Genomic DNA, 27,991 nt, shown 5'->3' on the forward strand with positions numbered 1-27,991 from the left:
TTGGGACTCGCCACAATAGGGATTAAGTTACCTACAAGCAACTGAACCTCAGGAGAAAAATCATTGTGTTCATCTCTCTTGCTATATTCGGTATAAGCTCAATACTTTTATTTACATTCATAATTTGCTTGTGTTGTGCTTGTTGATTATGTAGTCTTGTAGTTGTAGCTCTCTAGTTAGTGTTAGTTTTAGCTTTAGAGTAGCTAGATGTTCTTGTTAGTAGTAACTAGTTATAGTTTCTCTCTAGCTTAAGCTCTCTAGTGTGGTTGTGTAGCAGGCTTGCTTGTTTGAACTAGGGCCAGTGCTAGTAGTGGCTACTAGGATCATATTGTGCTCTAACCACTTGCTCTAGTACATGTGATTTGTAGAGAGAATTTTTATAGGCTATTCACCCCCTCCCCTCTAGCCATCTAGCTAGGTCCTTTTCTCCTGTAACCTATTGATTTCTTGAGGCGTTTCTTCTCAAACCCTAGGGACTCACAACTCATACGCTAGTGGGCTTGTAATAAGTACAATAAGACAATAGAGTGCTACGTCACCTATTGGATGCAAAACAATGGAAGAACTTCGACAAGTCTCCATATTTTCATGTGAATCTAAGAAATATAAGGTTTGCTTTGATTTTCGATGGAATGAATCCATTTGCTAAAAGGACCAACACACATAGCATATCGACAGTTATCCTAACAATTGACAATGACATCCCTATATATGGTTGTGTCAAAAGTGGAAGTACTTGTTGCTAAGTATTCTAATATAAGGGCCAAAATAACATAGCATTGACATAGATATTTTTCTCGAGCCTTTGCTGCAAGCAGCGGCGGATCCACAGGGGGGGGGGGGCTGGGGGGGCTCCAGCCCCCCCTAATTTCTTGATTTCAAGCCTAATTACTGTAGCAAAAGCTTGATTTCACCATTAAATCTTCATGCAAATCAACATCTCCATTGTTTTAGCCCCCCCTTATCCCGCATCGTGCATCCGCCACTGGCTGCAAGATATGAAAAAACTATGGAGGTATGGAGTCGATATAAGGGATGAGCTTACGCAGGGTGTCTTCAAATGCAGAGCAATTATTATTATTACCATTATTGACTACCCATAACTTTTTTCCTATTGGGACATATCAAAGGCTTCACGGGGTGCTCAGAATGCTTGAATGACACTACATTGAGATTGGCATTGAGATTTATTAACCTCAAAAGGTATAGTTATAGTTCCCTCACTGAAAATATATTATATACATTAGACTTACTTGGTGATATTGGCATGCTTGGGTGTCAGCTTGCATCGACGTCTATTGATCCAAACCACAAGTTTTATGTTGAATCAGATGATCTGGTGAATAAAGAGTCCTACCAAAGGCTTGTGGGAAAGCTTATCTACTTATGCCATACAAGACATGGCATTTCCTATGCAATGAGCCGGTATATGCACTATTCAAGAAGTGGGGCATTTCGATGTTGTTTATCAGATACTATGATATATGAAGAGTTAACCCTAGAAAGGGACTCAAGAGTCATGACCATCTAAACGTAGAAGGTTATTGTGATGCTGATTGGGCAAGCCATCTTAACTCAAGATGTCAAATAGCAGACTGTTTTACTAGGAATTTATGGAGTGTAGCAAGATGGGAACGATAGATGTTTATTATCCATCTTGGAGGCGGAGTGTTGGGCTATATGTAATATATGTGTGTGAATTGGGCCTGGCCCATGTATTGTCTCTATATGTATAGACCGAGAGATTGTGGTATATTTACTATTCTAGAAATTTCCCCACACATCGAATTCTCCTCACAAATTCAGTCTGATGAAACGATTAGATGAATTGCTCTCTTCACTTCAGTGATGCTGCTCCTCCTGCCATGCACCTCCTTCACCTGCAGCAGACAATCCAAGAACACTTCAGAGTTCAGAAGCACACCTGCGCGCAATCAAATCTGTCACTCAAAAAAACAAAAGGAAGGCAATTCTCATGATACTTCCATGGCGCTAACCTTTGCACGCAACTCTGCAAGTAGCACGTCACCTGCTGAGGAGGCCTGGACGGAGGTGACCTCCAGCCGGAGCTCCTGGTGCAGCGCCTGCATGACCCGGAGGAGGAGCCCCTCCCTGTACGGGCACCGGAGCTCCAGCAGCGCGTCGCTCCCGATGATGGACACCTGCACCTCCGTGTCGCCGGCCACCGCCGGAGGCTCCACGACGCTGCTGTTGCAGCAGCTGCCGCTCGCCTCCGCTGATATGCCTGCTCGCGCGAGGTAACCGCCGCCGGTGTGATGACCTCTCTTCGTCTCCATTGAGGCTGCCGGCGGCGGCTGCGCCGTCGCCGTCTTCGGCGCAGCCGCCGCCGTCTTCGGGTTGCTGTCAACCAGCCGAGCCCGTGACTCGAGCTCCTGGATGCGTCTCCGTAGCTCCTTCACGTACTCGATCGTGTCGCCCAGGATCGACGCCCTGTCCATCTGCCAACAGGAGAAAAAAAAGAGTTGCTTGCTGTAGCTGTAGGCTGTAACACGAGTACACGACTGTCTTGCTCTTGCATTGCTTCTCATTGTTAGATACGCACCTTTGTGACGAACGGCACCAAGGACCGAAGCATGACGAACCTCTCGTTGAGCTTCTCCCTCCGCCGCCGCTCCTTGAGAACATGGCTGGCACTCAGCTCTGCCTGGACAAGAACCGGCACCGGACCTCTCCGAGACCGGCTCGTGCCTTCGCCGTCGTCCCTCGGCTCAGGTGACTGGACGGCGTCTCCTCTGTAACTCCAGTGACTGCTGCTAGGGGCACCGAGCAGGATAATCTTGAGCATTCTCTGTGGGGTGCCTTCGTCAGGGATCAACATGCTCTGAAGATCATTGCTTGCTTTGTGGTTCCAACTGGTCCAACTTGAGAACGACGAGTTCTTGGAGACTGCCAGGTAGGCTTTGGTGTTTGAGGCTGCTTGCGTTTGCCGGCACGCATTGAACCGTAAGATTGTCAGGACCGTTTCGACGTAGTGTGCGTTTTCCGCTAGTACTGCTTGATCTTCTGCCGCTGAAAATAAAGAACGAATAGACGTAGAGGGTGAATAATAATGGAATGGAAGTACGTGGATTTCCGCCTTTTGTCTTCCTATATTGACCACACAATATTCAAGTTGTTTAATTTTCACATTACAAGACTAATATCATGACTTCGTGATGGATTAATAGGTCACCAGTTGGATGGTGTTTATTTCCTCTGTACAACTCTAAAATTTACTCTTTCTAGTTTCTTTGTCTCTTTAATGTCTCACCTTAATTAAGTGTTTTCAAGTTGTCAATAAACTATCGTACATTTTCAAGATCTGTTTGTTAGATTGATCTTCACCAGTTGGCCCAACGGCTAATTCGGTCATTGATCCGTGCCCTGATCGGGGGCGTCCAGCTGTTCTCCTGGCTGATGGGCCCCCGTCACGTAGCACTATAAAGAGTAAGGTGGGGCCGGGGCGCAAGGTATGAGGTTCACCACAGCAGCTAGCGCCCCACCGACGTTCTAACCCTAGTCCGATCGAGAGGGCGTGCTGTGAGCGACGGGAAGCGCCACTGCCTTCGCCGCCGCCACTGGACCGCACCTCCACTACTCCTTCGACACCGCCGCCGGACTCCACTGCCACCCCTTCACCGACACCGTCTATTGGGTTCATAAACCCGGGATCCCTAATGGACCCGCTTTTCTGCAAAACTCAGCCCAACAGGCGACGCAACGACCGCATGTGCCTGGGTCGGCCCAGATACACAATGACAGGTTAAGACCATGATCCGGTCCCTGACTGGCACCTCCGGCCGGAGATCTGATTGGAGGTGCGACCGGAAGGCCTAGCCGTGGTGGGACCGCAGTTGGACTCCGACCCCCTTTCTTTGACCAAGAATACGATAGGACCTCTACTCACTGCTCTTTTCCGACCGACACGGTCGGGGACGTCTGGGAATGACCGACCGGGGATGCCCGCTTAGTATGGGCCCGGGGAGCAGGCGGAGCAGATAAGGTAAGGCGCTCAAGTCAACCGCAATACCAAGGATCGTACCCTGCCATGCCCTACGCACCTGCAGGATGGTGCCGTCAGGGCATGTCAGGCGAACACGGTAGAACCTGCCAGGCGCGTTAGAGCATAAACAGTATTATGGGCACCGTCGTTTGCCGTACCTGGTGAACACGGTAGAGCCTGTCAGACACATATGAGCATAAACAGTATTGTGGGTGCCGCCATTTACCATACCAGGCGAACACTATGCAGCCTGCCAGATACAACAAAGCATGAACAGTAAGGTGGGCGATGATGACCCTCCTGTAAGCGATGGCGTAGGCTACAAGACTAGGCAGCGCCCGTATGCACTCTCTTTCTCTCTGACTTGTAAGGCCATCCCCTTCAATTATAAAAGGGGATGCGCTCTCTCCTACCAAGGGGGCTCGAAGACTCGAGGACTCGAGGGCAACAGCACAATGGCTCTAGAGCTCAACAGCTATATAGTCTACACGCTCTCAATAGCTAATAAGCTCGGTCACACACAGCATACACTCCAATACTTAGCGCATATTTTAGCATTTGTCACTCTCTTCCACTCGGTTCAGAGTCCGAGCAAGACCTCTAACACCCCCTTCTCATTCCTTACTCGTTTGTAACTCCACAACAAACTTCGAGCACCTGGGCATAGGGCCTATTGCCTGAACCAGTATAAATCCCGTGTCATTGAGTGTTAGGCCACATCCGATCATAACGCACGACAAAACTATAAATATTTACTTGTTGGTCATATTTCACACCAACAGTTGGCGCCGTCCATGGGGAGGATACCGTGCGTTCACGCTTTTGGTCATCGGATCACCCACATTTCCACCATCTTCGGCATGGTGGGCTCGAACGATACGATTCGCTTCGGCTCACTAGAGTTTCCCACACTCCCACTTGCTGGCATGTGGGTTCCTCCCATCTTTGTGCCACTCTAGACCTTCCTCTTTGAGAGTCTGGACTTCATCGCCGACTAGCTCAGCGTATTTTGCCTCTGCAAGAAGGCGCTTGCCCCGGTGCCCACTGGAGGAGGAGCGCCCTCTATCGGCCTCGGACCACTCGACGACCTCAACATCAAGACACTCGTACTTCGCCTCGAGCCCATGCTGGGCTCAAACCCCATGGTGAGTGATGTATATATTGTTCTTTACTCACTATTTAACACCTTCCACCGACTCTCCGGAGGGACCCCGTTGTCCGCACCGCGATCGCCGTGCAACCGGTTCCCCTACGGCTTCGCGCCCCTCATGGACACGTGCGCACAGGGACTCCGAAGGAGGCTGATGTCGCCCCCTCTCATGTCTAAATTCATGGGGATGGCGGGCTATGCTCCTGCCTCCTTCCATGACCTCATCGATGACAAGGTCGAAAGCGATGGCTCCAGCATCGATGACATCATGGCACCTGGCCACCCTCTATCCTAGGAGTGCGCTATGGTGGACACCCTGAGACAGCCACCGAAGGTAGTGGAGTCTCTACAGACTCACACCCCTCCGAACCCCCATGCACAGGCCCTGGCACGTGCGCAGCAGCACGGCAAGGAGTTACGTCAAAGGCGGTAGAGCTAAGCGCCACCTGCGCCGGAGCGCCTAGCGCATCACGCTACGCCACATGCATGTAACCTGATGAGCGGCGCTCGGGGTCATGCCCATCAGGTCTAGTGTAACATACTGGACGAAGGAAATGACCCCCTTAGTTTGCTTGGGCTGGCCAGAACATCCCTGCTGCGGCGATACTTCTGCGCGGCCTCCCCGGTCCTACCGACCCCTAGAAACAGGCAATCCACCGGAACCTCTGGGCGCTAGTGGAGACCACCACCATTCAATAGGCGAAGAGCTCCACGTCATGACACCAGCTCACGGCCTCTTGACTAACCAAGGGATCGGGGCCGCACCAGTCGAATTGCTTTGTCCACACACCACAGTAGTTGTCAGGCGTGGAGTAGGAAGTCGTGGCTACACCACAGCCCAACCTGGCGCTCGCTCCACATCGACCACATGTGCACAAATGGCTCAGGCCAAACCATGACGCTCGTAGCATCATCAACAATCGACGCCGCGGCCAGCACGATGATAACGCCCATCGAATGGCGGCGAGAGCAGGTGGCATAGGCCCCGGCCTGACCATCGAGGAGTGCGAGGACACGCACCCCAGGCATGGTGGCTGACCAAATGACTGGAGCCCCAGCCTAGACGGCCTAGGGCCATGGGCCTTTGGTCATCGCATCCAGAAAGCGTCGTTACCATAGCACTTCCGATCACCCACCAACATCACCAGGTACACTAGGGAGACGAACCCCGGTATATGGCTCGAAGACTTCTAGCTCGCCTGCCGAGCTGGAGGAGTGGATGATGACTACTTCATCATCCAGTACCTCCCCATCTATGTAGGGGAGCATGTTCGAGCATGGCTCAAATTCCTTTCGCTCGACAGCATCCACGACTGGCGGATCTCAAGAGGGTCTTCGTCAGAAATTTCTAAGGGACGTATGTCCGTCCTAGGAATTCTTAGGACCTCAAGAGCTGCCAGCAGGAGCCCAATGAGTCCCTGTAGGATTACATCCATAGGTTCTCAAAGCAGTGCAACTCTCTTCCTGATGTTGTCGATGCGGACATCATCAACGCATTCCTCTCTAGGATAACCTACAAGTCCTTGATCCACAAGCTCGGCTTTGTGAAGCCCCATACCACCCGCGACCTGCTCGACATCACCATGAATCACGCCTTCGGCGAGGAGGCTGTCGGGGTGGTCTTTAGCGATGGTCGGGATAGAGGCAAAGCCAAGCGCAAGGACCAAGGTGAGTGCCCCTCCACACAAAAGGGCAAGAAGAACAAGAAGGTTCGGCGCAGATCAGCCAACCTAGCTTTGGTCGCAACAGCTGACCGAGCGGGCAAGCAGCCCCAATAGGGCTAGCCTGGACACTTCGACAAGCTCATGGAGAGTCCATGCACCAACCAAGCCTATCCTATCAAACACCTCTACAAGGACTACGAGCTCCTCAAGCACTTCCTATGGCAAGCCGCCAAGCCAAAGGAAGGGAAAGGCAAGGAGGAGGAGGCCAAGAAAGGAGGCGTGATGGGCAAGGATGAAGACTGCTTCCATGACCCCGAGGAATGCCTCATGATCTTTGGGGGATCCAACGCTATCCACTCCAAGCACAAGCGCAAGGTACGCTACATAGATGCATGCGCCGCCGAATCAGCCATCCCTTCTTTCTTTAGCTGGTCAGACTCCCCGATCACTTTTGATCAGAGAGACCACCCTTCCCATGTCGCTCGACTGGGTCGCTACCAACTCATCATCGACCCCATTGTCCATAAGAAGCACCTCATCAAGGTGCTGATGGACGGTGGCACCAGCCTCAACATTCTCTACGTCGACACCCTCGACGCTATGCGCATCCCCCGATCAGAGCTCCGCCCAATGAGCTCTCCCTTCCATGGCATGATCCTAGGGACATAGGAGTACCCACTCGGGTAGATCTACCTGCCCTGTCATGTTTGGTGACCATGCCAACTTCTGCTCGGAGGTCCTAACCTTCAAGGTAGTGGACTTTTTGGGGTCCTACCACGCCATCTTAGGGCGGCCATGCTACGCCAAGTTCATGGCGATCCCCAACTACACCTACATCAAGCTAAAGATGCTAGGGCCGAACGGCATCATCACCGTAGGTAGCACCTTTTCGCACGCCTACATGTGCGACCGCAAGCATTACGAGCTCGCCACCACCGTCATCAACTCCACCGAGCTCCCAGAGCTCAGGAATTCAGTGACTCCGGTAGTCCCCGACCAAGATGGGCAGACCTCCTCGAGCACCTTCCATCCGATCGAGGAAACCAAGGTGGTGGGGATCGACCCCACTGACCCAACCAAGATGGTGCTCCCGGCCAAATAGGAAAGCAAGCTCGCTGACTTCCTATGCACAAATCACGATGTCTTCGCATGGAAACCTTTTGACATGCTGGGCATACCGAAGGAGGTTGTCGAGCACGCACTATGCATCGTCTTGGGCTCAAAGCCCGCTAAGCAACGCCTACGTCACTTTGACGACAAGAAGCGTAGGGCCATAGGCGAGGAGATCACCAAACTTCTGGTAGCTAGATTCATCAAAGAGGTATATCACTCCGACTGGCTAGCTAATCCTGTTCTCATGAAAAAGAAGAATGGAAAATGGAGAATGTGTGTTGATTATACTAGTCTCAATAAGGCATGCCCAAAGGACCACTTCCCTTTACCACGCCTAGATCAAATAGTCGACTCCACCTCAGGGTGCTAAATCCTATCCTTCCTGGATGCCTACTTAGGCTACCACCAGATCGCGATGAAAGAATCCAACTAGGGTGCGACTTCATTCATCACCCCATATGGTTCATACTGTTATGTAACCATGCCTTTCGGTCTGAAGAATGCTGGTGCCCCCTATCGACGGTGCATGCAGCGATGCTTCATCGACCAAATCGACCCGCCTGACCAACCTGACCAAGTCGAGTGGCCAAAACCAACAAACGTCGTCTATGTAGATGACATAGTAGTGAAAATGGCTCAAGCTAGCGATCTGATCGCAAACTTGGCCACAACATTTGCAAACCTCCAAAGGTTCAACATCAAATTGAATCCGAAAAATGTGTTTTTGGGGCTTCGAAGGGGAAGCTACTCGGATACATCGTGTTCGAGCATGACATCGAAGCCGACCCCAAAAAAATTGTGGCCATCTCCAACATGGTATCTATACACAATGTCAAGGGCATACAGAGGCTCACCGACAATTTGGCCACCCTAAGCCAGTTCATCTCATGACCTGGTCTATGGGGGATGACTCTCTACAAATTCTTAAGAAGACAAACGCATTTGTCTGGACAAAGGAGGCACAATAGACTTTGTAAAGCCTCAAAGCATCACTGACATTGGCCCCAATCCTCATCGCTCCTGAACGAGGAGAATCCCTCCTCCTCTACATCGCGGCAAGCAACCACATTATGAGCGCCACCCTCATCGTCGAGAGGGAGGAGCCGGGACACCCCCTAAAGGTCCAGCAACAGATATACTTCATCGGTGAGGTACTAACCGATGCCAAATTCACTATCCCTAGGTTTAGAAGCTTCTATACACCGTGCTGATGGTGACTCGGAAGCTCCTACACTACTTCATTGACCACAAGGTCACGATCATCACCTCATACCCACTCGGGGAGGTCGTCCGTAACCGCGATGCCACTGACCAAATCTCCAAGTGGGCTCTCGAGCTCATGGGCCATGACATCAGGTATGGGCCACGACGGAAGTCTAGCTCTCGACCCTAGACGTCACCCATGAGTACTGGACAATGTACTTCAATGGGTCGGTCATGGTGCCTGGCTTGGGGGCTGGAATGGTTCTGATCTCCCTGGATGGGAGCAGGCTCCGCTGTGATCCATCTCTATTTTTTAGCCTCGAACAACACCGCGGAGTACAAGGCCCTCATCAATAGATTGCGCATTACCGTCAAGCTCAGTGCCACACGGTTGTATGTATGTGGTGACTCAGAGTTGGTCATCGACCAAGTCATGAAGGACTCCTCCTACAAGAGGCCTCTCATGGTAGCATACTGCCAGGAGGTGCCAAGCTCGAGGACATGTTCCAAGGGATCAAACTGCACCATGTCCCTTGAAAGGACAATGATGCCAATGACTTCCTCACAAAATTGGCGGCTAGATGGGAACCACCCACTGAAGGGGTCTTTGTAAACAACCTCCACAAGCCATCTGCCCGTATCTGAGAGGATTTGACCTAGACGCGCTCCAACACCAATCTAGCACTTGGGGGCTCTGACCCCTCGACGTGCCATGACCCCGACCGAGCGCTTGGGGGTTCCAACCTTGGCGCCTCCATGGCAACATCATCGGGCGACATCGTCGTGATGGCACTTGATCCGGTCGACTGGAGAGCACTAATGCTCGCCTACCTCCTCGAGGAGGTTCTCCCACCAGAAAGACTGAGGCGCGATGAATCGCTCAACACACCAAGATGATCATTGCCATTAGTAACGAACTATACAAGCGAAGTCCGTCGAGAGTGCTCACGAAGTGCATCCTAGTCGACCAGGGAAAATAGCTTCTCCTCGAAATCCATGCTAGAATCTATGGACATCACGTGGCCCCAAGATCGCTGGTTGGGAAAGCCTTTCGCTAAGGTTTTTACAGGCCCACTATGCTATGAGATACAGAGGAGGTGGTCCGCAAGTGTGAAGGATGCTAGTTCTATGCTCGGCAAACTCACCTACCAGTGTAGGAGCTTTAGACCGTCCCCATCACCTAGCCATTCGTGGTCTGGGGCCTCGACATGGTTGGACCCCTCAAAAAGGCCCCGGGTGGATTCACTCGCCTACTCATGGTGGTGGACAAGTTCACCAAGTGGATAGAGGTGAAGCCCATCACCAATATCTGCTCAGAAGAGGCAGTCAAGCTCTTCCTCGAGATCATCTATTGGTTTGGTGTTCCTAACTATATCATCACCAACCATGGAACAAACTTCACCGAGAAGAAGTTCCTAGACTTTTGTGATGGATACAACATTAGGATCGATTGGGCCTTGGTCGAACACCCGCGTACTAATGGTCAGGTCGAACAGGCCAAAGGCATGGTCCTCCAAGGATTCAAAAAGTATGTTGGGTGTTGGGTTGTAGAGGTCCCAACGACCCTCTAGAGCCTAAGAACGACACCAAATCGATCCATGGGGTTCACCCCTTTCTTCCTAGCATACGGAGCTGAAGTAGTGTTGCCATCTGACCTTGATCACGGTGCCCCAAGAGTAAAGGCCTTCAACCGAGACCGAGCCATAGAGGCTCAGTAGGACACGGTTGACCTGCTTGAGGAGGCTCGTGAGACGACCGTCATTCGCTTAGCTTGTTACTAGCAAACTCTCCATAGGTACCATGAAAGAAAAATCAGGGGGAGGATCCTCAAGGTCGGTGATCTCGTACTCAGGATGACCTAGTTAACCAAGGACAAACATAAGCTCTCTCCACCATGGGAAGGACCGTACGTGGTTGCTGAGGTAATCCAACTGGGCGCCTACCGGTTAAAGGACAACAACGGCACCAATACATGGAACATCGAACAGTTACGTTGTTTCTTTCCCTAAAACTCAGTATTACCATTTGTTTCAATTCAATGCTTGCTCCTACAGTGCCCCAGCCCAAGCACTCTTGGCCTGGGTCGCTCGGGGGCTCCACGGGGTGCGATACCACCCTTCTTCATTTTTACTATCATATAGTAACACTTTTCACCCAAACAAAAGGGCGTCGCACAAACAAAAGGGCATTCTATTCCTTTGATTACAATACATAACTTGCGCTTTAACCTCCCGACCGATCACACCCTGCCATGACTTACGGTTATGAGCAGCTGAGCCTCGCAGGCCATGCCTGGGTTCTTAAGGTTGCAGCCTATGGGTCAATGGGCAGGTGCGAAAAAGAAAGGACAAAAGACAAAATTACGCAAGGATAAAAATAAGGGCGGACGGGACAAAGCTTCCCCTCACAAGTGATTTCATCCCAAAAATGAACTTAAAATATTCACGAATGTAAAACTGTTCACACGGGGGCTCCCCCATGAATTCATCTTTTACATAAACTGACTATTTCTACTCTAAACTCTATTGTGGCCCCCTAGCAGCGTCGGTTGATGGTGCGATTGGTGAGGACGAAGGTAGCTCGGTTGTGGTTGGGACGACGGTGCTCGTCTCGGCTGTGGTCGGGATGATGTTTGGCTCAATATGGGGCAGGACGACACTCGCCTCTGACCTAGCCTCTGCTGCCTCCACAGGCTAGACCACGTCTTCTCAACACACATTTGCGGCCATGGTCGAATGGTGAGCCTCCATCACCCACTGCGCGGTGACCTGCTCAGCGACCACCTATGCGTGCGGCACCAAACTTTCCCCAACGCATGGATCTTGTCTACGCTCCACTCATTGGCATATCCTCTATAGATGGCCGCAAAGTCTAGATCGGGGTAGTGGGTCACCACCAAGGTCAGGACCCCCGACGTCCCATAGAGCATGCCGTCGGAGATGAGCGCCCAAACTTCATTGGGGACCTCCGCTAGTTGAACGGTGGGCGTACTGGTGCTTGGTCCTGACCCGAACACCTTGGAGACCACCACCTACGTAATGTTGCGAATCTAGTTGAGCTCTCCCTTGAGAGCGTGTCGCTCCTCAAGGGACTAGGCTAGCACCTCTGTGTCCTGACCGACCGCTGCTTTGACCATCTCCAGCTCTTGCTCTAGAGAGCTGATCTTTCCACCCAGTTCTAGAAATAGACGACAAATTCAGGAGCAAGGAAAAGAAAAATTCAAGGCATCAACTGAGGGTAGAACATGTACATAGTGAGGTGGGCGCTTTTGAGAATGGAGAGCCCTTCCTCTTGCTGGGTCACCCACTCGAGCAGTCGAGTGTTCGACTCATCTACCCCGAGCATCTACCTCTGAAGCACGATGACCTCCCACTCGACGTCTGACCAGGCCTTCCACTCTACTTCTAGAGCCTCTAGGGACATCCTAAGCACTACCTCGGTCTCTGCCAAGTGGGCCTTCACTGCTCAAGTTTTTGCTCGGCAGCAGTCACCCACTCGACCACACGCATCTCCATCGCCCGTGCTCCCATTGCCTTGGCCACCCAGTCTTGGGACTCATAGTGGGTGGACTCTAGCTGGTGCCTGAGCTTGTCGACCTACCATGACACCATCACTTCTTGCTTTATCCAACCATGCTCCTCCCAGAGAAACTAGGACTTACAGATCGACATCATCTCTAGGTCCAGCATGACAAGAAGCAGGCATGCTGAGACAACTATTTAAATACCAAGGAATCAAAGACAACACTAGGAACATAGAAAACTTACCTCTATAATGCATGGTAGGTCCACCATCACGACCTGATGGAAGAGCTCAACCCTCTCCAAGGCCTCCTTGAGCCTCGCTTTGGTAAGGGCGAGATCAGACTCCATCGACAGTCCTCTCTCCCTGACCAGGTGCCAAAGCATCACCTCCTCCTCATCGTGAAGGATGAACCGGGCCTTTCTTGGCTCACCGAGGCAAGGCCACACCAGCTCGTGGGTCGCCCCTGACCTACTGGAAGATCCAGCCATCGTAGTATCAAGCGATGACTGGATCATCACCAACTCCTAGGATGGCAAGATGGCTGGCAGCTCCACCCCAATGACCTCCTTGCCATCGAAGGGATGTCCACCACCAGGACTCCATGGCTCACTGGCGGCTGCTCTACCTTTGGCTTGGCCATCGTTCCTCTGGACCCCTCCAGCTCTGACTAGGCAGGCAAACCATATGCTCCTCCACCGGGCGAGATAGGGAGCCTAGTTTCCCTCCTCTCCTCCTCCACGACTGGTAGGGGAGGGACCATGAGATCCACCTCCGACCCGGCCTTCGCCGTCACCACGGGGATCACCACCATCATAGTCATCCTCATGCTCATGACCAGTTGGGAAAACACAACCCCCTTTAAGGAAGGTCTACCACCACCAGCCTGCTTCCCCCTTCGCTCATCACAACCCACCATAGGCTGGGTCTCCACTCTTCTTGCACGAGAGGTGGGGAGATCCTTAGTCCTACCAGCTCTTGGCCGTTGCCAAAAAAACCAAGCGCAGGTTAGTCACACTCAAAAACTCAACTATGAGAACAAAGGGAAGCATGAATACAAACCCAGACGAAAGCGGCAGAACCTTGAAGCCCTGACCAGCTGATGATGAGCTGACCAAATGAGGATCGCTCGGGGGACATGACATGCACCCTCTCCCATCAACCGAGGGAGGGGGTGACCCGGTTAGTCCCTGATTGGCCCATGAATGGCTACGACCATAGCTCCTGGTGAAACCACCAGAGCAACTATTGGGGCATCTCCACATTAGGGTCGCACATGCGCATCGACCCTAAAAATGTAGGGGAATGATCACGTCCCCCCGACCAACCAGCGTGCTTCGCCACACTCAGAGCATGGGCTAAGAAGCCAACGGCGCCTCTAAAGGGCGTGGCGACCGTGCCCGCTTCGCCTCTCGTTCAAGGGTAGCGTCTTCACTCGCGGTGTGCTTCCTTGACTCAGGAACATCTCCGCACATCTCCATACCATGCCCGCCACCGACGGGCATGGCTGCGGGCTCACGGTGCTCCACCAAGGTCACGACAGCACCCCTATCTCCCTCGTCCTACAAGGTACTCATGTCATCACCCATCTTCATGGGCTCCTCTGACTCGAGTTCTACCTCCATGTCACTCTGGCTCTCGCCACCCTAGAGCCACCGGTTGATCTCCTTCTCCTTATCAAACCTCCTTCAGACCTTCTTAGCTTTCTTCTTCTTCTTAGCAAGCGCGGCTTCCCTCCATGCAGCTTGCCGAACTGTGCCTTCTGGCCTCTTAGAAGATGTGGCCGGGATTTATATCCCGTGAGTCCCATTGAAATGGGCAACTCAAAATCAATCAAAACATCAAAACAAGAAGAAAAAAGTCATGGGAAAAAAGCATACCAAATTGGATAGCTTCGTAGCATGAAGGGGTTCGGGCGTCCCATTGAGGGAGTCTTCATCCCTCAACTACAGTGCCCAACCAAGATAACTCTAGACTTCATCTTTCGATAACTCCTCCGACGATGCATGGTCAGGATCCGTTGGGCCAGAATATTCCCACATTGGCCATGTCCTTTCCCCTAGTGGGGCAACCCGATGGTGAAAGAAGGTGTGGAAGATCCACAACCCATCGAGGCCATTCCGCATGAACTTCTAAAGCTCCGGCTCGATGATCGCTAGCTTTTTCTGTTGATGGGAAGGACCCCACATCCAACTTTCCCTCTTCTCCGACCTCTCCCCGATAACCATTAGGAACGACGCCTCCACCGGGTTCCTAATATAGAACCACTCACCATGCCACCCCCAATTGGAGTCACTAGGGGAGTACGTGGGGTAGGGGACCGACGACTTTGGCCTCTTCTATAGGGCAAACCCCCCAACTAGTGCGGTTCAGGGCAGTTTCCCCTAGGTCAGGGCTCGCCCAATGAATACTCGCCAGAATAGATCCACATGTGGCTCCATCCTAAGAAAGGCCTCACATACGGTGACGAAGCCTGTGATGTGTAGCACCCTAGTTAGGTTGAGGTGCTGCAACTCCAGGCCCCACTCATTGAGGAGACCGCGTAGAAACCAAGGCGCGAGGTACCCAAGCCCACGCTCATGGAAGGCGAGGAAGTAGACAACCTCATTGGCCTAGGGTCGTAGAACAACCTCCCCTGGTGTAGGAGCCCTCTAGTGCACCACCTCCTCCAATGGAAGCATCCCCTTCATGGCAAAGTCGGCCAGCACGGCCTCATCCACATTGGAAGGCCTCTAGTTTGACACCGCACCTCGGATTTACGAACAAATCTATGAGTTTTTCCTCCCCCTCACTCTGCTCTCCTCTCTCCTAGAAACCGCCATGGCACACAAGCAGGCTTGGTCAAAAGGAGGAAGGAGAAATGGCAGTGGTTGAAGAATGGCAAAAGAACGAGAGGAAAACCCTCCTCCTTCCCCCTATTTAATGTGGAAAGGCGTGCAGCGAGACGTGACCTGGCTAACGGGACGCGGCCTGCCCGACGGAACGTCGCCTGGCTAACGGGACGTGGCCTAGGCGAGCCCACCACTACCACATCTCGAGCATGGGAAATGAGGTGCAACCACACACAAATGACCCTCCGCCTTTCTAGGCAGGGTTTGGATGGGCCCACCGATGAAATCTCCATCAAAGAGAGGCCAGCGGGTCACCCAAGTCGATCGGACGGCTCAGGTGGTTGCCAAGAGACAGGTAAGGAGCAGTAGCATGCCCCATGTGGGTTATGCTGACTCTATCATGAATGATAGACCTAGATTCCACTTGGACATATCTGATAGAAGCTTCCCAAACCCGTCACTCCAGCCATCGAGGTAACTTTACAGACCCCCATTTTACTTTTCTAGTACATGAGCATACATTCGTCCATTCTCATGCATGCATTCATACATTCAGTCATATATTCATCCCATACATCCAAACATTGCATATGAATTGATGCATCACAACACTTCACATCACGTCACGAAGCGGGAGTCGTGTCATTCGATATGAGCGGCGACCGATCAGGGTTCGAAGGCCGGCCCGCGAAGGGCTCGAGGCCACCTTACATCAAACAGAGTCAAGGAGAAAACATAGATGAGCCCTAGCAGCCCTTGCCCAACCCGCTCAAGAGCAGATAGGGTCATCTCAACCTTCTATGTTCGATCCTGACCTTGAGTTGTTCCCACAGAATCTCCATTGAGGGGAGGCCATCAGGCCACTTGAGTCGCTCTCCAGAATGACTCCAGCATCTACCGGGAGGCGGGTTAAGGAGAAGTGGAGTGCCACATGAGGGCTATGCCAACCCCATCATGAATGACGGATCTGGATTCCACTCGGACATACCCATTAGCTAGCAAGCTCCCCAAAGCTCATCACTCGAGCCATCGAGGCAAGTGGCATTAGCTCAACCCCTTTGGTTATAGAAACCATGGATGGGGTGATGTAGGAAATCATGCGACCGACCCCAACCGACCCCTAGTGGCTTAGGGGCTCAAGCCGCCAGGTCTCGACTCAGGAACCCGACCGACCGCATAGGTTGTGGTCAGAACGGACACGGGCAAACACCCCGACTGGAAGAGACACAAGAGTCCACAGCCTCAAAAAAGAGTACCAAGGTGCTCAGCCTCTAACCTACTCCCTAGTCGACCGCAGGCTCAGGGGCTACATCGCGCCAATATCCCTCCGGTGTGCCTTCGCAGCCTTCGCTAGTCCTCCCCACAAAGGTTGGGCACCCGTATTCACTCAGCCCACCTCCACAGCGCAATAGGCACAGGAATTACAAAGCAAATACAAGCTTTCATTAAGCTAAAGACACGAGCCCTAGGCTTTTACAATAACAAGCAAAGCGTGTGTGAACAGCCCTAGGACTGCTCTACACCTTGGGGCATGAAGAGGAACAAGGGAGCCAAGATCCTTATTCTCTTGCTACAATGCTCTCCTCCCTCTCTCCATTCTCTGATCCAGAATTCAGGACAGGGGACCTTTTGAGACGTACAATGCTCTCTTCTTACGAGAGATCTTCTAGCATCGTACTCCCGTGCACCCTCAAAAGCGGCAACACAATAGCCCCTTCATGGCTTCATAGAAGCCCTAAAGGGGCTCAGGGGCTCCTATCGGGTTCATAAACCAGGAGTCCCTAATGGACCCACTTCTGTGCAAAACTCAGCCCAACAGGCGGTGTAGCAACAGCACGTACCTGGGCCAGCCTAGATACACAATGACAGGTCAAGACCATGATTTGGTCCTTGACCGGCACCTCCGACCAAGAGATCTGATCAGAGGTGCAACCAGAAGGACTGGCCGTGGTGGGATCATAGTCTGACTTTGACCCCCTTTCTCCGACCAAGAATACGACAAGACCTCTGCCCGCTGCTCTTTCTCGACCAGCACGGTTAGGGATGATTGGGAACGACCGATCAAGGACGCCCGCTCAGTATGGGCCCAAGGAGTAGGATTAGCAGATAAGGTAAGGAGCTCAAGTCAACCACAACACTGAGGACCGTAACCTCCTATGCCCTGTGCACCTGTAGGATGGTGTCGTCGGGGCATGTTAGGCGAACATGGTAGAACCTACCAGGCGCGTCAGAGCATAAACATTATTGTGGGCACTGTCGTTTGCCATACCAGGCAAACATGATAGAGCCTGCCGGACACGTATGAGCATAAGCAGTATTGTGGGCGCCGTTGTTTGCCGTACCAGGCGAACACAGTGTAGCCTGCCAGATACAACAGAGCATGAATAGTAAGGTAGGCGATGACGATCCTCCTGTAAGCGATGGCATGGGCTACAAGACTAGGCAGCGCCCGTATGCACTCTCTCTTTCTCTCTGACTTGTAAGGCCATCCCCTTTAACTATAAAAGGGGATGCGCTCTCTCCTACCAAGGGGGATCGAAGACTCGAAGACTCGAGGACTCGAGGACAACAGCACAATGGCTCTAGAGCTCAATAGCTACATAGTCTACACGCTCTCAACAGCTGATAAGCTCGGTCACACATAGCATACACTCTAATACTCAGCGCATGTTTGAGCATCTATCACTCTCTTCCACTCGGTTCAGAGTCTGACCATACCTCTAACACCCCCTTCTCATTCCTTACTCGTTTGTAACCCCACAGCAAACTTCGAGCACCTGGGCTTAGGAATAAAGTCACCGACCAACCTCAACTGGACGTAGGGTGTGTTGCCTGAACCAATATAAATCCTGTGTCATTGAGTACAGGCCATATCTGATCACAACGCACGACAAAACTACAAATATTTACCTGTTGGTCACATTTCGCACCGACACCATCCATGGTGAGCTCCGCATCTACCAAGCCCGCTGGTCTAATCCCTCTATCCCCCCCCCCCCTCTCTCTCTAGTTCATGTCCTAGGATGAAGAACTCTCTGTTATACTTTTCTAGTTAAGTTGCACCCGCTGATCTACTCCTAGTTTATCTTAAAGGTATAACAATGGTATCAGAGCCATGGTCCTAGTGTGTAGATCTAGTAGATTGGGGTACAAAATAGAATAGAAATCAAGAATCAAGTGATTCAAATCGGATCGGAACCCAAACCCTAACCCTAACCCTAGAAGAGAGGTCGGTGAGGGGAGAGACCTACCCGGGTTTCTCCTCACCGCCGGTGGTACCGCCGTCGTGTGGGAAGACCACGCGTGCTAGAAGAGAGCCGCTGCCTCGCCGGCGCTCTACGGCGTCACGTACACATGCGCAGGGTGCAAAGAGCACCACCGTGGTGCCACTCGATGACGCCGCGCGCGGCTCTAGCCGCATGCGTGCACTGGCGAAAGGGCGCCACGGCGGCACCACCACCTCCTATGTCGCGTCTACCCTTCAGATCTCGGGTGTAGCAGCTATGGTGTGTGGCGAAGAGAGGGATAGAGCTAGGTTTAGCGCGTATGGGGGACTAGGGCACCGTCGCCTAGACCACTCGACGACGGCGCACTTAGCCTAGGGCGAGCGCGCACGTCGACGAGGGGACCGACAGCGGCACCGCTGCTCCTTTCGTTTCTGGCTGTGGCAGTGAAAAAGAAGAACAAAGGTAGAAATAAGTTAGGGTTAGGGCACACCGCCGAGGTGACCGGGTTTTGATCTTGCGAAAATGAAGGTTGGTCGTCGGATGAAGATGGACGGCTCAGAGAGATTCAGGCCGAAAGTGGCCCGGACGGGGTTGGAAAATCCCGACACAGGCCCAGATTGCGGCCTGGGCGCAGGGAGCGCGCGCGGGGGTGAAGCAGGCCGCTGGGTTGCCACTAAACCATGCACGCGGATGCGCAGAGAAATGGGCCGCGCACTATTTTCTTGGGCCGGGCCAAATGCACAATAATGAGTGTGAATTCGTTTATTATTTTCAGAAGCGAATTTTGATGAGTTTTTCATCTCTATTCAATTTTGAACCAACATGATAAATTATTTAGAGAGTACATAAGTACACAGTAAAATGCTTCTGAAAAGTAGATAAATTATTTTTTCATGTTTCCGCTGCAAAGTTTAATGCTGATTATCTTCTAATTAAATTAGAACCAATGGGAGAATTTAATTTGAAGAGCAGCTACTTTTAGTAAATTATGATTATATTTATCCTCTAATTAAATTAGAACCAATGGGAAAATTTAAATTAGAGGAGTAGTCCGATTTGTTTATGTTAAATTATGGTATTGTTATTTTCTTGCCGACGTTGATGATAACAATATTATAATGAGTTTAAGGTTAAAGTTTAAATCTCTGATAAATTTTACACCAACATGGTCAATTTTTTAGAGAGTAGATAAAGACCAAAAAATGCTCCTAAACTAATAGAATGTATTTTATTATCGTGTTTCGCTGCAATGATGTTGATTATCTTCTAATTAAATTCGAACCAACGGAAGAATTTAATTTTGAAGAGTAGGTATATGTCTTTCAAGTTAATTTATGAGTTTTATGCATTAATTCTATTTTCTGCCCAACGATGATGTAGAATTGATGCAAAAGCATCTTGTAAGTTTTATTTTTTAACCGACGAGATCACTCAGCTGCATGCCAACGGGCTGCAATGCTGGAGTATGTAAATGAAAATGCTTGAGTCAAGCCAATTCAGCATGCCAACGGGCTGCAATGCTAGGGTATGTAAATGAAAATGCTTGAGTCAAGCCAATTCAGGACAATTTTTTATTAGTTTACTAATTTTCTGATTAAATTGGAACCAACGAGAAGATTTAATTCAAAATGAAGTATAAGTGAATGTTTTAGTCATTATTACTAAATTTTTTATTACGGTAATTTGTATATAGGTTTATCCCGCATGGGGAGAAGTTTGGCACAGTACTTATGCTAGTCAATCCTGCATGACGGGAGAAGTTTTGTGATGACTCATATGTTTTTTTATCCTGCATAGCGAGAGAAGTTTGGGTAGCTCTTATGTTATCCTAGTATTGACCATAGCATAATAGAAATGCACCGTCATGGTCAATATTAATCAAAGGACAAGAAAAAGATGCAAGCGTGACATATAAAAGTACAGTTAATAAAAGACATCATCGAGTTCTTGAAGTGGAATTAAGAAAGTGTACTACTATACGGATCAAGAAATAACTTTATTTACATGGCATAATTATGCGAATGAAGTAAGTCATAAGTGTCTCCTCGTTCACAGTTTTCTGAATAGTTCTCGAAATTATGGCAGTATAGTTCATGCCATATTTCGAGGGAGAGAATTGTGAGATGAATTAAGAGTAAGAATTAAGATCAATTAAGAAACTACTCTTCATTAAGAGTGAGATAAAGATGTTGATGAATGTGTGCTCTTCATTAAGAGTGAGATACAGATTTTGTAAGAAACTGAGTGAGATAAAGATTGACAAGTTCTTTGTCTAAGTTAAGTTTCACCCACTAGATCTGCACATAGAGGTCCTATAAATTCTATCACTGTTAACCCCACCCCCACCCCTCCCCCCTTCTCCTTGATGGTAAATGTCATGGATGGCCAAGGAAGCATGGCACATTATTTTGTAGGGAACTTGATGTTTTTCTAAAGGTATCAGAAACAAAGTTGGGAAAATACCTTCAAACAAGTCGAAAGAGACCCAAGAGGGATGAAGGTTGAAGTAAGGACCAGACCACGAGGACAAGATAAGAGATTGGAGGAGGATACGAACTGTCAAGTGAGGGTCCCACATGCCATGGCGATGATCAAGACCTCTATATGGGTGAAATTCCCCAAATGCCTACCGATATACCTAGAATACCTAGAATATAGTAGTTGGCGTGGGGAGACTTGTAATTATTTTTCTACCCCTATGTTTACTTGGCATGAGGAGACTTGTAATTATGTTTCTACTCCTATGTACTTCCTATAAATACTCCCGAAGGGGCTCTATAGACATGACATGAGATAATGCAATATTACTGTTTTGTCTAATGCAACATTATTGGCATTTTTCACATCCTCGGGACTGCTCACCACCTGACTAGGTGAAGCTTCATTTGGCCTCGGCTTTACAGTAGTTATATAATTACTTTCTGCTCTAGTTCGTAGCAGGGACGTGCACGGGGTGTGCGGGCTGTGCGACGGTACGGGCCGGGGCTCCAAATTTTTAGGGGCCTCAAAACATCGATCAGTAATCAATATTCAATACTTTGTGCTAACTTTTCTGTGCAAAGTTCATGATGAGTGCCTATGCCAACTCTAGGAACCACACAACATTATTTCTTCTTATTTGGCACTATGTAGTTTCATCTTCCATCTGACTACTTCGTCCTGATCCAACTCGCCAAGTCACTTCTCCGTTTGGTTGCTAGAGAGAATCTCGAGTCTAGTACTTGACTGCTAACATTAAAGTGCAAACTGCAAAGTGTTGGCGAGGGACACTGGGAGAAGTGTATTGGCAAGTGCCAAACTATATATCATAGTGTCATGGATCCATCAAAAATTTGAGATGATTGGTAGTACTTGGAGGCTGTCACCCAGCAAGTAAGTAATTCTTAAACATACGTAGGTAATTGACTGTTGGTCTTGTATTACCATAGAAAACATTTTTTAATTACTCGATGTTATAGGTTGGTGTTATAGAATATTGTATATGATTATCATTCTATTTTTCTAGACTGCTACCTATTTTAGAGTTTATATTAGAACAAGGCCTTAACTTTTGCCGGCACGGGCCCTGGTTCCTACTAACCTTTGATCCACTTATTTCTATTGGACAGTGACCTGCACCTTTACTTTCATCCCGAATTGAAGTTATAAGTTGTAAAGCCGATATCCAAATATCAAGACACTTAGACACGTGATAACACAGAGTGTCGATTGTGTCGATTTAAATAAGTGTAACGCCTTGGGGTAAAGAAAATGAGAAATGAGATTGATGTGCACTACTTCGATTTAAGATGGCACATGTATTTTAATTTCAAAATTGAATTTTAAAGTACTTACTGCAAGATTAATGTGTCACGGGTCCAAAAAAAATTACCTGGGAATTGCAGGTATTTACTGCTCAGGTCTTCGTCGAGAAAAACATGCCATGGACCAAATTCATTCTGCGCTACCAGATTACCGTTGTTCTGGCAAACCATAAGCACTGGGATCTCTTCATCCTCTTGCTTTGAACAACCATCTCTTACCCTTTCCGACGTCCCAGTCAGCATCAGCTCACTGGTCCCTGCATTGAGCGTTCCCTGCTCATTGCCTACACCTACATTAGTGTCCTGTGGCGAATGCCGGCTTGGATCATTTCCGGTATTGATCTCTAATAAATCAATTCTGTCGTCGCCATCTTCCATTTCATTATTGTGCTCGTCTCCTGAATTGAGACTATTTTTCTGCACATTTATGTCACCGATGCAGTTTCCCATTTTTGTCTGGAGTGGCTGATGATTGATGTGTGTGGTTGGGGTGGTGGAAGTTGAATGGCCTGAGAGGGTAGGCATTATGTGGGCGCCAATTTGATCCATGAAGATGCTCCTAGCATATTGAATTAAACAAATGTCTTCTTCTACCTGAAATGTATCCATAGATTTGTTAGATCCTATTGTTTTCAGACGTCTCCATATAATTGATGCTTGGTTATTATTAATTTCATTATTGAAAATATTAATTGACCTTATGTAATTTGATCAGTTTGCAGAATATTAACAGTTAACGGCTGTAAATTTCTAAAATGCATAATTTAACTCACTGACCTTCTCTGTAGTCCCAATTTCCAGGACACCATCGTCAACTGGAATGCATGCTACTGTCTGCATTATTAAGAGATCGAAGTCAACGAATAAGCATTAATTGATCGTATGCCTGAGATTCAATATTTAGTGGAAGTCATGCAATTGCTGAAATATTGGAAACTTAATCGAAAATAGAATAAGTTCACTGCAAATAAAGACTTATTTGCTAAAACGTTGTTGTAAAACTAGAAGTGGTTTATTTTAGTATTGAATGGCAAAACATTGATAAGGCTTATACAATATTCAGTAGTTTCAGAGGCGAATGTTAATACCTGGATACCTGCACTCTGATTGCCACAAATATTTGTAACGCTCCACATGAAAAGAGTAATAAAATGAGAAATTAATTAGCACCTTCAATTCTCTATCATGAGGCAAAGAAGGAAAATAAGACTTTTGGATATCTATATACAATTTGAGCTTCATGCTCATATCTTGAAAGGAAAATAATGTTTTTAAGTTCAACTGCTATCGCAAGCTTAGCTTTTGTCATGCATCGCTTGACTGGTCTTTGTGATAACTACTCCCTCTATTCCAAATTATAAGTTGTTATGACTTTTATAGATACATAACTTTTATTATGTATCTAGACATATCGTTCTGGGTTTTCTAGGTACATTATTTTTACTATGTATCTAGATATAGACTATGTCTAGATAAATAATAAAAGTTATAACAACTTATAATTTGAAACGGAGGAAGTACATTTTAATTAAGAGTTTTTTAAAAAAAAATTAGCCTTTTTTTCCCAAACTCTCTATAGTTTTCACACACTGCAAACTACTCACTAGGGTCAAAAGTACTTTGACCTTGTTGATTTTTTGCATTGACTTCTGGGTGCAACAACTTTAACAAGTATTATTTTCTATTGAAATATAGTTGTGACATCTAAATGCATGAGTGTAACACCCCATCCAACAGATCTATTCCAACGAGGAATGAGCCTGCATATACATAACATCTCTATTATATTGCCTTTCTCATTTTTGTGTAACAGGGTTAGCCTAGAGGTGCTAATATTTCAAAAACGATAAGAAAACTAATTCTATTGGAACACAACACATGGTCCACAGCATGAGGAATTCAGAACACTAATGGACTGGAGTAGTACTACATCTCGCATCCTTTATTACCGTGACCATGCCATGTTGTCCCCTCCACTAGCGGGCATGCATGTACTCGTGTAGCGAGAGTACTGGCTCTGATTTAAGTAACACCCTGTTCAAAATCTTCTTATGGCCCAATTCCTACATGGAACGAGCCGACATACGTATAGTGTGTCTCTTGGACTTTTATCCTCGCTTTGTATAAAAGGGTTAATCCAGAGATGCTATGTTAGAAAACAAGAAGATTATAAGATGACCTAGACCTATTAAAACTAAACAACTAAGATGGGACCAATTCCACTAGAATAGAACACATGAGCCACAATGTTCAAACCATAACACTTATGAACCAGGGTATTACAATGAGATTACACATATCATTTAATGCTCCACACAAATTAGTTTGAAAAATGATAGCCAAATTAAGTTTCAAGCATAGAACTTGATCTTAGTGAAAGCGCCAAATATTTGCAACAAGAAGAGTACCAAACATTTTTTTTTTAAAACATGGAAAAGAAGGGAGATGGTATGTGTACCCTAGCGAGAATTGCTCTTGAGAACACTTTGCTGTCAACTTTGTTTGCCCCACATAGCCACACATGAACTCTCCTTACAAATGCCTCCCCAGGCAACCTGAAATTTGAAAGCACTACACATGTATATGACTTATATATGGAAGGTTTTCTTGTTACAATGAAAAAGTACATTATCTGTTTTATATGAAATGTTTGTGCTTGCCATTTGATAATTTATTGATACATGCAGCATCATAAGCTATATGATCCTGAAAAGAATGTCAAATTAAGAAACGAGTTCTAATAGTATATATGAAGAGATTAGAGTGAATAAAACTTTGGTTCGAAATGCAACTAAACAGGAACAGCTGTTTGAATGTCGTGTATGTATATAATAGTTCAAAAAATGTGAATATAATAATTAAGTTTTAGTACCAAAAATATGGGCAATGCTTTCTTGAAATTGTCTAGCACACTTTTTGTGAGTGTGTGAATCATAAATTGGTATCATTTAATTTGAAAAGAAATGAAAACAAAGTGCGAGGTGACATATATGATAATAAAGAATGTCACTCTTGAAGCATAGGTCAGTGGGTTTTTTTCCCTTGTAAATTAAAACATTTTTGCATTGCAAAGAAATTAAAACATATATTTCAGTAATTTACTATGATGGCCATAATAGTTTTGCTAGTAAGATTTATCTCGCCAGGACAGTAATGTTTAGAGGGTTTGTTATGGTGCTTGGAAGGAACCTTTGGTTCCTCCCATGTAAAACAACATGGACTGATTTAAAACATACTTAATTTCTAGCTTATAAATTATAAAGAGGAAAAATGTTTCTTAGTCTGACATCACTTACAACCGTGCGATGGTAAACCAACGGATCCAGTCTCTCTCGTGCTTGTACAAGTTAGAGTGATGTGTCCAAGCACGGTGCAGGTGCCGATTCCAAAATGAATTAGAATATGGAGTGTTTCCATTGTTTGCCACTCTCTCTTGTACTCGTATGTGTTAGAGCAGTATATGTCGATCGTCCAGGCACACTGCCTGTGGAGTTTGATTCCAAAACGAGTTCAAAAATGCATGGCATATGATCATCGAATAAATCTCTCATACGCAAATAGTCCAATGACCACGCCACACGTTGTATGTCCTGTTACAGTGCACGGGCATATTTTCATGGTTAATGAATTAATTGGTTCACCCGTCATGGTCACTCGTCTATGTCTTCATGGAACCGAAGACCATCTTGTCTTCTCAAAGGTGTGTGAGAGACACAAGGGCTGGCCAATGCCCTTACAATCTAGTAGGATGGGGTTCAAGACCTCTTAGAGTCCTCCGTTCGGCGCCAAGGGACGTCGCTCCTCCATTGCCCGCTTCCTTGATTCCACGGGCTGACAGCTCCCTTCAACGCCTCCAATCCTTTCTCAGTCCTCCGTTCGGCGCCAAGGGACGTCGCTCCTCCATTGCCCGCTTCCTTGATTCCACGGGCTGACAGCTCCCTTCAACGCCTCCAATCCTTTCTCGGGGGCCCTTGGGATGTGAGGTACGGTCAACCTCGGGTGTTAATTAATTATTACTTCATCCCTGTTTTAAATTATAAGATCGTTTGGTTTTTCGAAATACATTGCTTTTACTATACATCTAGAGTACTCCATCCCCGTTTTAAATTATAAGACCGTTTGGTTTTTCGAAATACATTGCTTTTACTATGCGTCCACTCGGCAAAGTTTTTTATTTTTTTCTTCTCCTACTTTTTTTTGCCGAGTGTTTTAGATCTGAGCACTCGGCAAAGTTTTTTTCATTTTTTTTTTCTTCTCCTTCTTTTTCAGAAAAAAAAATATTTTTATTTCTTTGCCGAGTGTATTTTTTAACACTCGGCAAACAACCTCTTTGCCGGGTGTTTTTGTTTTAACACTCGGCAAAACGCCCTGTTTGCCGAGTGTTTTTTTTTTTTTTTGCCGAGTGTTTTTTGCGCGGCACTCAGCAAAGAACTTATTCGCCGAGTGCCCGAGGAAATACACTCGGCAAACATAAAAACACTCGGCAAATTTGAGGATTCCGGTAGTGGTCTAGAGTTCTAGACATGGAGTATGTCTAATTATATAGCAAGCTATAAATCTAAAAAAAACTAAAATGTCTTATAATTTGGAACCAGGGAGTAGACGAAGTGATCAGTCGTCTGTGGGATTTAAGCGTTGGGTTGGGTTCACGCTGTTGTGCTTGTGCAGAGCGCCAGAGCCGGTCTGTTTCCATCTCACGCCGTTACACATCGACACCTTGAGTTCGTTCCTTGTGCTCTGCTGCTTCATTCTGCAGATGAGGTAGCATGCATGCAAACTGCAAATACATGTAGCTACTCATAATATAGGTTACCCGACGGCAGGAGGGAAGCAGTAGGAGGCGCACATGAGGTAGAACCACTCCGTCTCCGTGAGGTCCTCGGGCGCCAGCGCCGAGGTGGGCCGGCGATGCGGCAGCGGCACCACCTGCTGGTGCTGCCGCTGCGCGCCGTCCCTACCGCCGCCCGCTCCTCGACCGCCGTCTGCCGCCTCCCCCGCCAGCGAGTCATAGAGCTCCTTGAGCTGCCGGCTGCGGCGCAGCGCCACCCGGCCGGCCCCCGCCGCCGTCACCGTCTCCTCCCCCTCCTCGCCGGCGCCCTCCCGGCCCGGCTGATGCACTGTCGTCTTGCGCGTCCTGACGGCGCCGTTGTAGTGGCCCTCCGCCCACACCAGCGCGCTGCGCAGCGCCATGCATGCATGATCAGATCGATAAAAAAGGACGAGAGGAGGGACGGTCGAGCAAGAAGCAAGAAGAAGCGTACCCTTGGCGCGGGCAGAGGCGCCAGAGGAGGCTGTACGTCCACCCCGTGCTCTGCGCCACCGACTGCAGCGCCTTCTGCACGGCCTCGCTTCCGCCTCCGCCTCCGCCTCCGCCTCCGGCCGCCATGGCTGGGAGTGGGATGTGGCTACCCGACCTGCAGCTGTGTGCTGCTTCGTTCAGTGATCTGAGCTAGATCGATCGAGGGAGACTGCGAT

The 27,991-nt window shown here is 48.5% G+C and overlaps 1 protein-coding gene across 2 annotated transcripts; it reads right to left on the bottom strand.

Moving 5' to 3' along the window:
* Positions 1 to 1,491: 1,491 nt before the first annotated feature.
* LOC136545465 (basic helix-loop-helix protein A-like) lies at positions 1,492 to 27,974 on the bottom strand. 2 transcript variants are annotated; one of them, XM_066537481.1, is made up of 9 exons: positions 27,778 to 27,974; positions 27,330 to 27,692; positions 24,975 to 25,071; positions 23,605 to 23,619; positions 23,294 to 23,350; positions 22,585 to 23,110; positions 2,564 to 3,030; positions 2,030 to 2,459; positions 1,492 to 1,880 (listed from the first exon to the last, which is right to left on the bottom strand). In XM_066537481.1, the coding sequence occupies exons 1-9, from the start codon at positions 27,900 to 27,902 to the stop codon at positions 1,843 to 1,845; spliced, it is 2,118 nt and encodes a 705-aa protein (XP_066393578.1). In that variant the 5' UTR covers positions 27,903 to 27,974; the 3' UTR covers positions 1,492 to 1,842. The 2 variants fall into 2 exon arrangements, with proteins under 2 accessions (XP_066393578.1, XP_066393577.1); XM_066537480.1 differs by having other exon boundaries at positions 1,998 to 2,459.
* Between the last annotated feature and the right edge of the window lie 17 nt (positions 27,975 to 27,991).

The sequence above is a fragment of the Miscanthus floridulus genome, chromosome 3, assembly GCF_019320115.1.
Source record: "Miscanthus floridulus cultivar M001 chromosome 3, ASM1932011v1, whole genome shotgun sequence".
NCBI lineage: Eukaryota > Viridiplantae > Streptophyta > Magnoliopsida > Poales > Poaceae > Miscanthus > Miscanthus floridulus.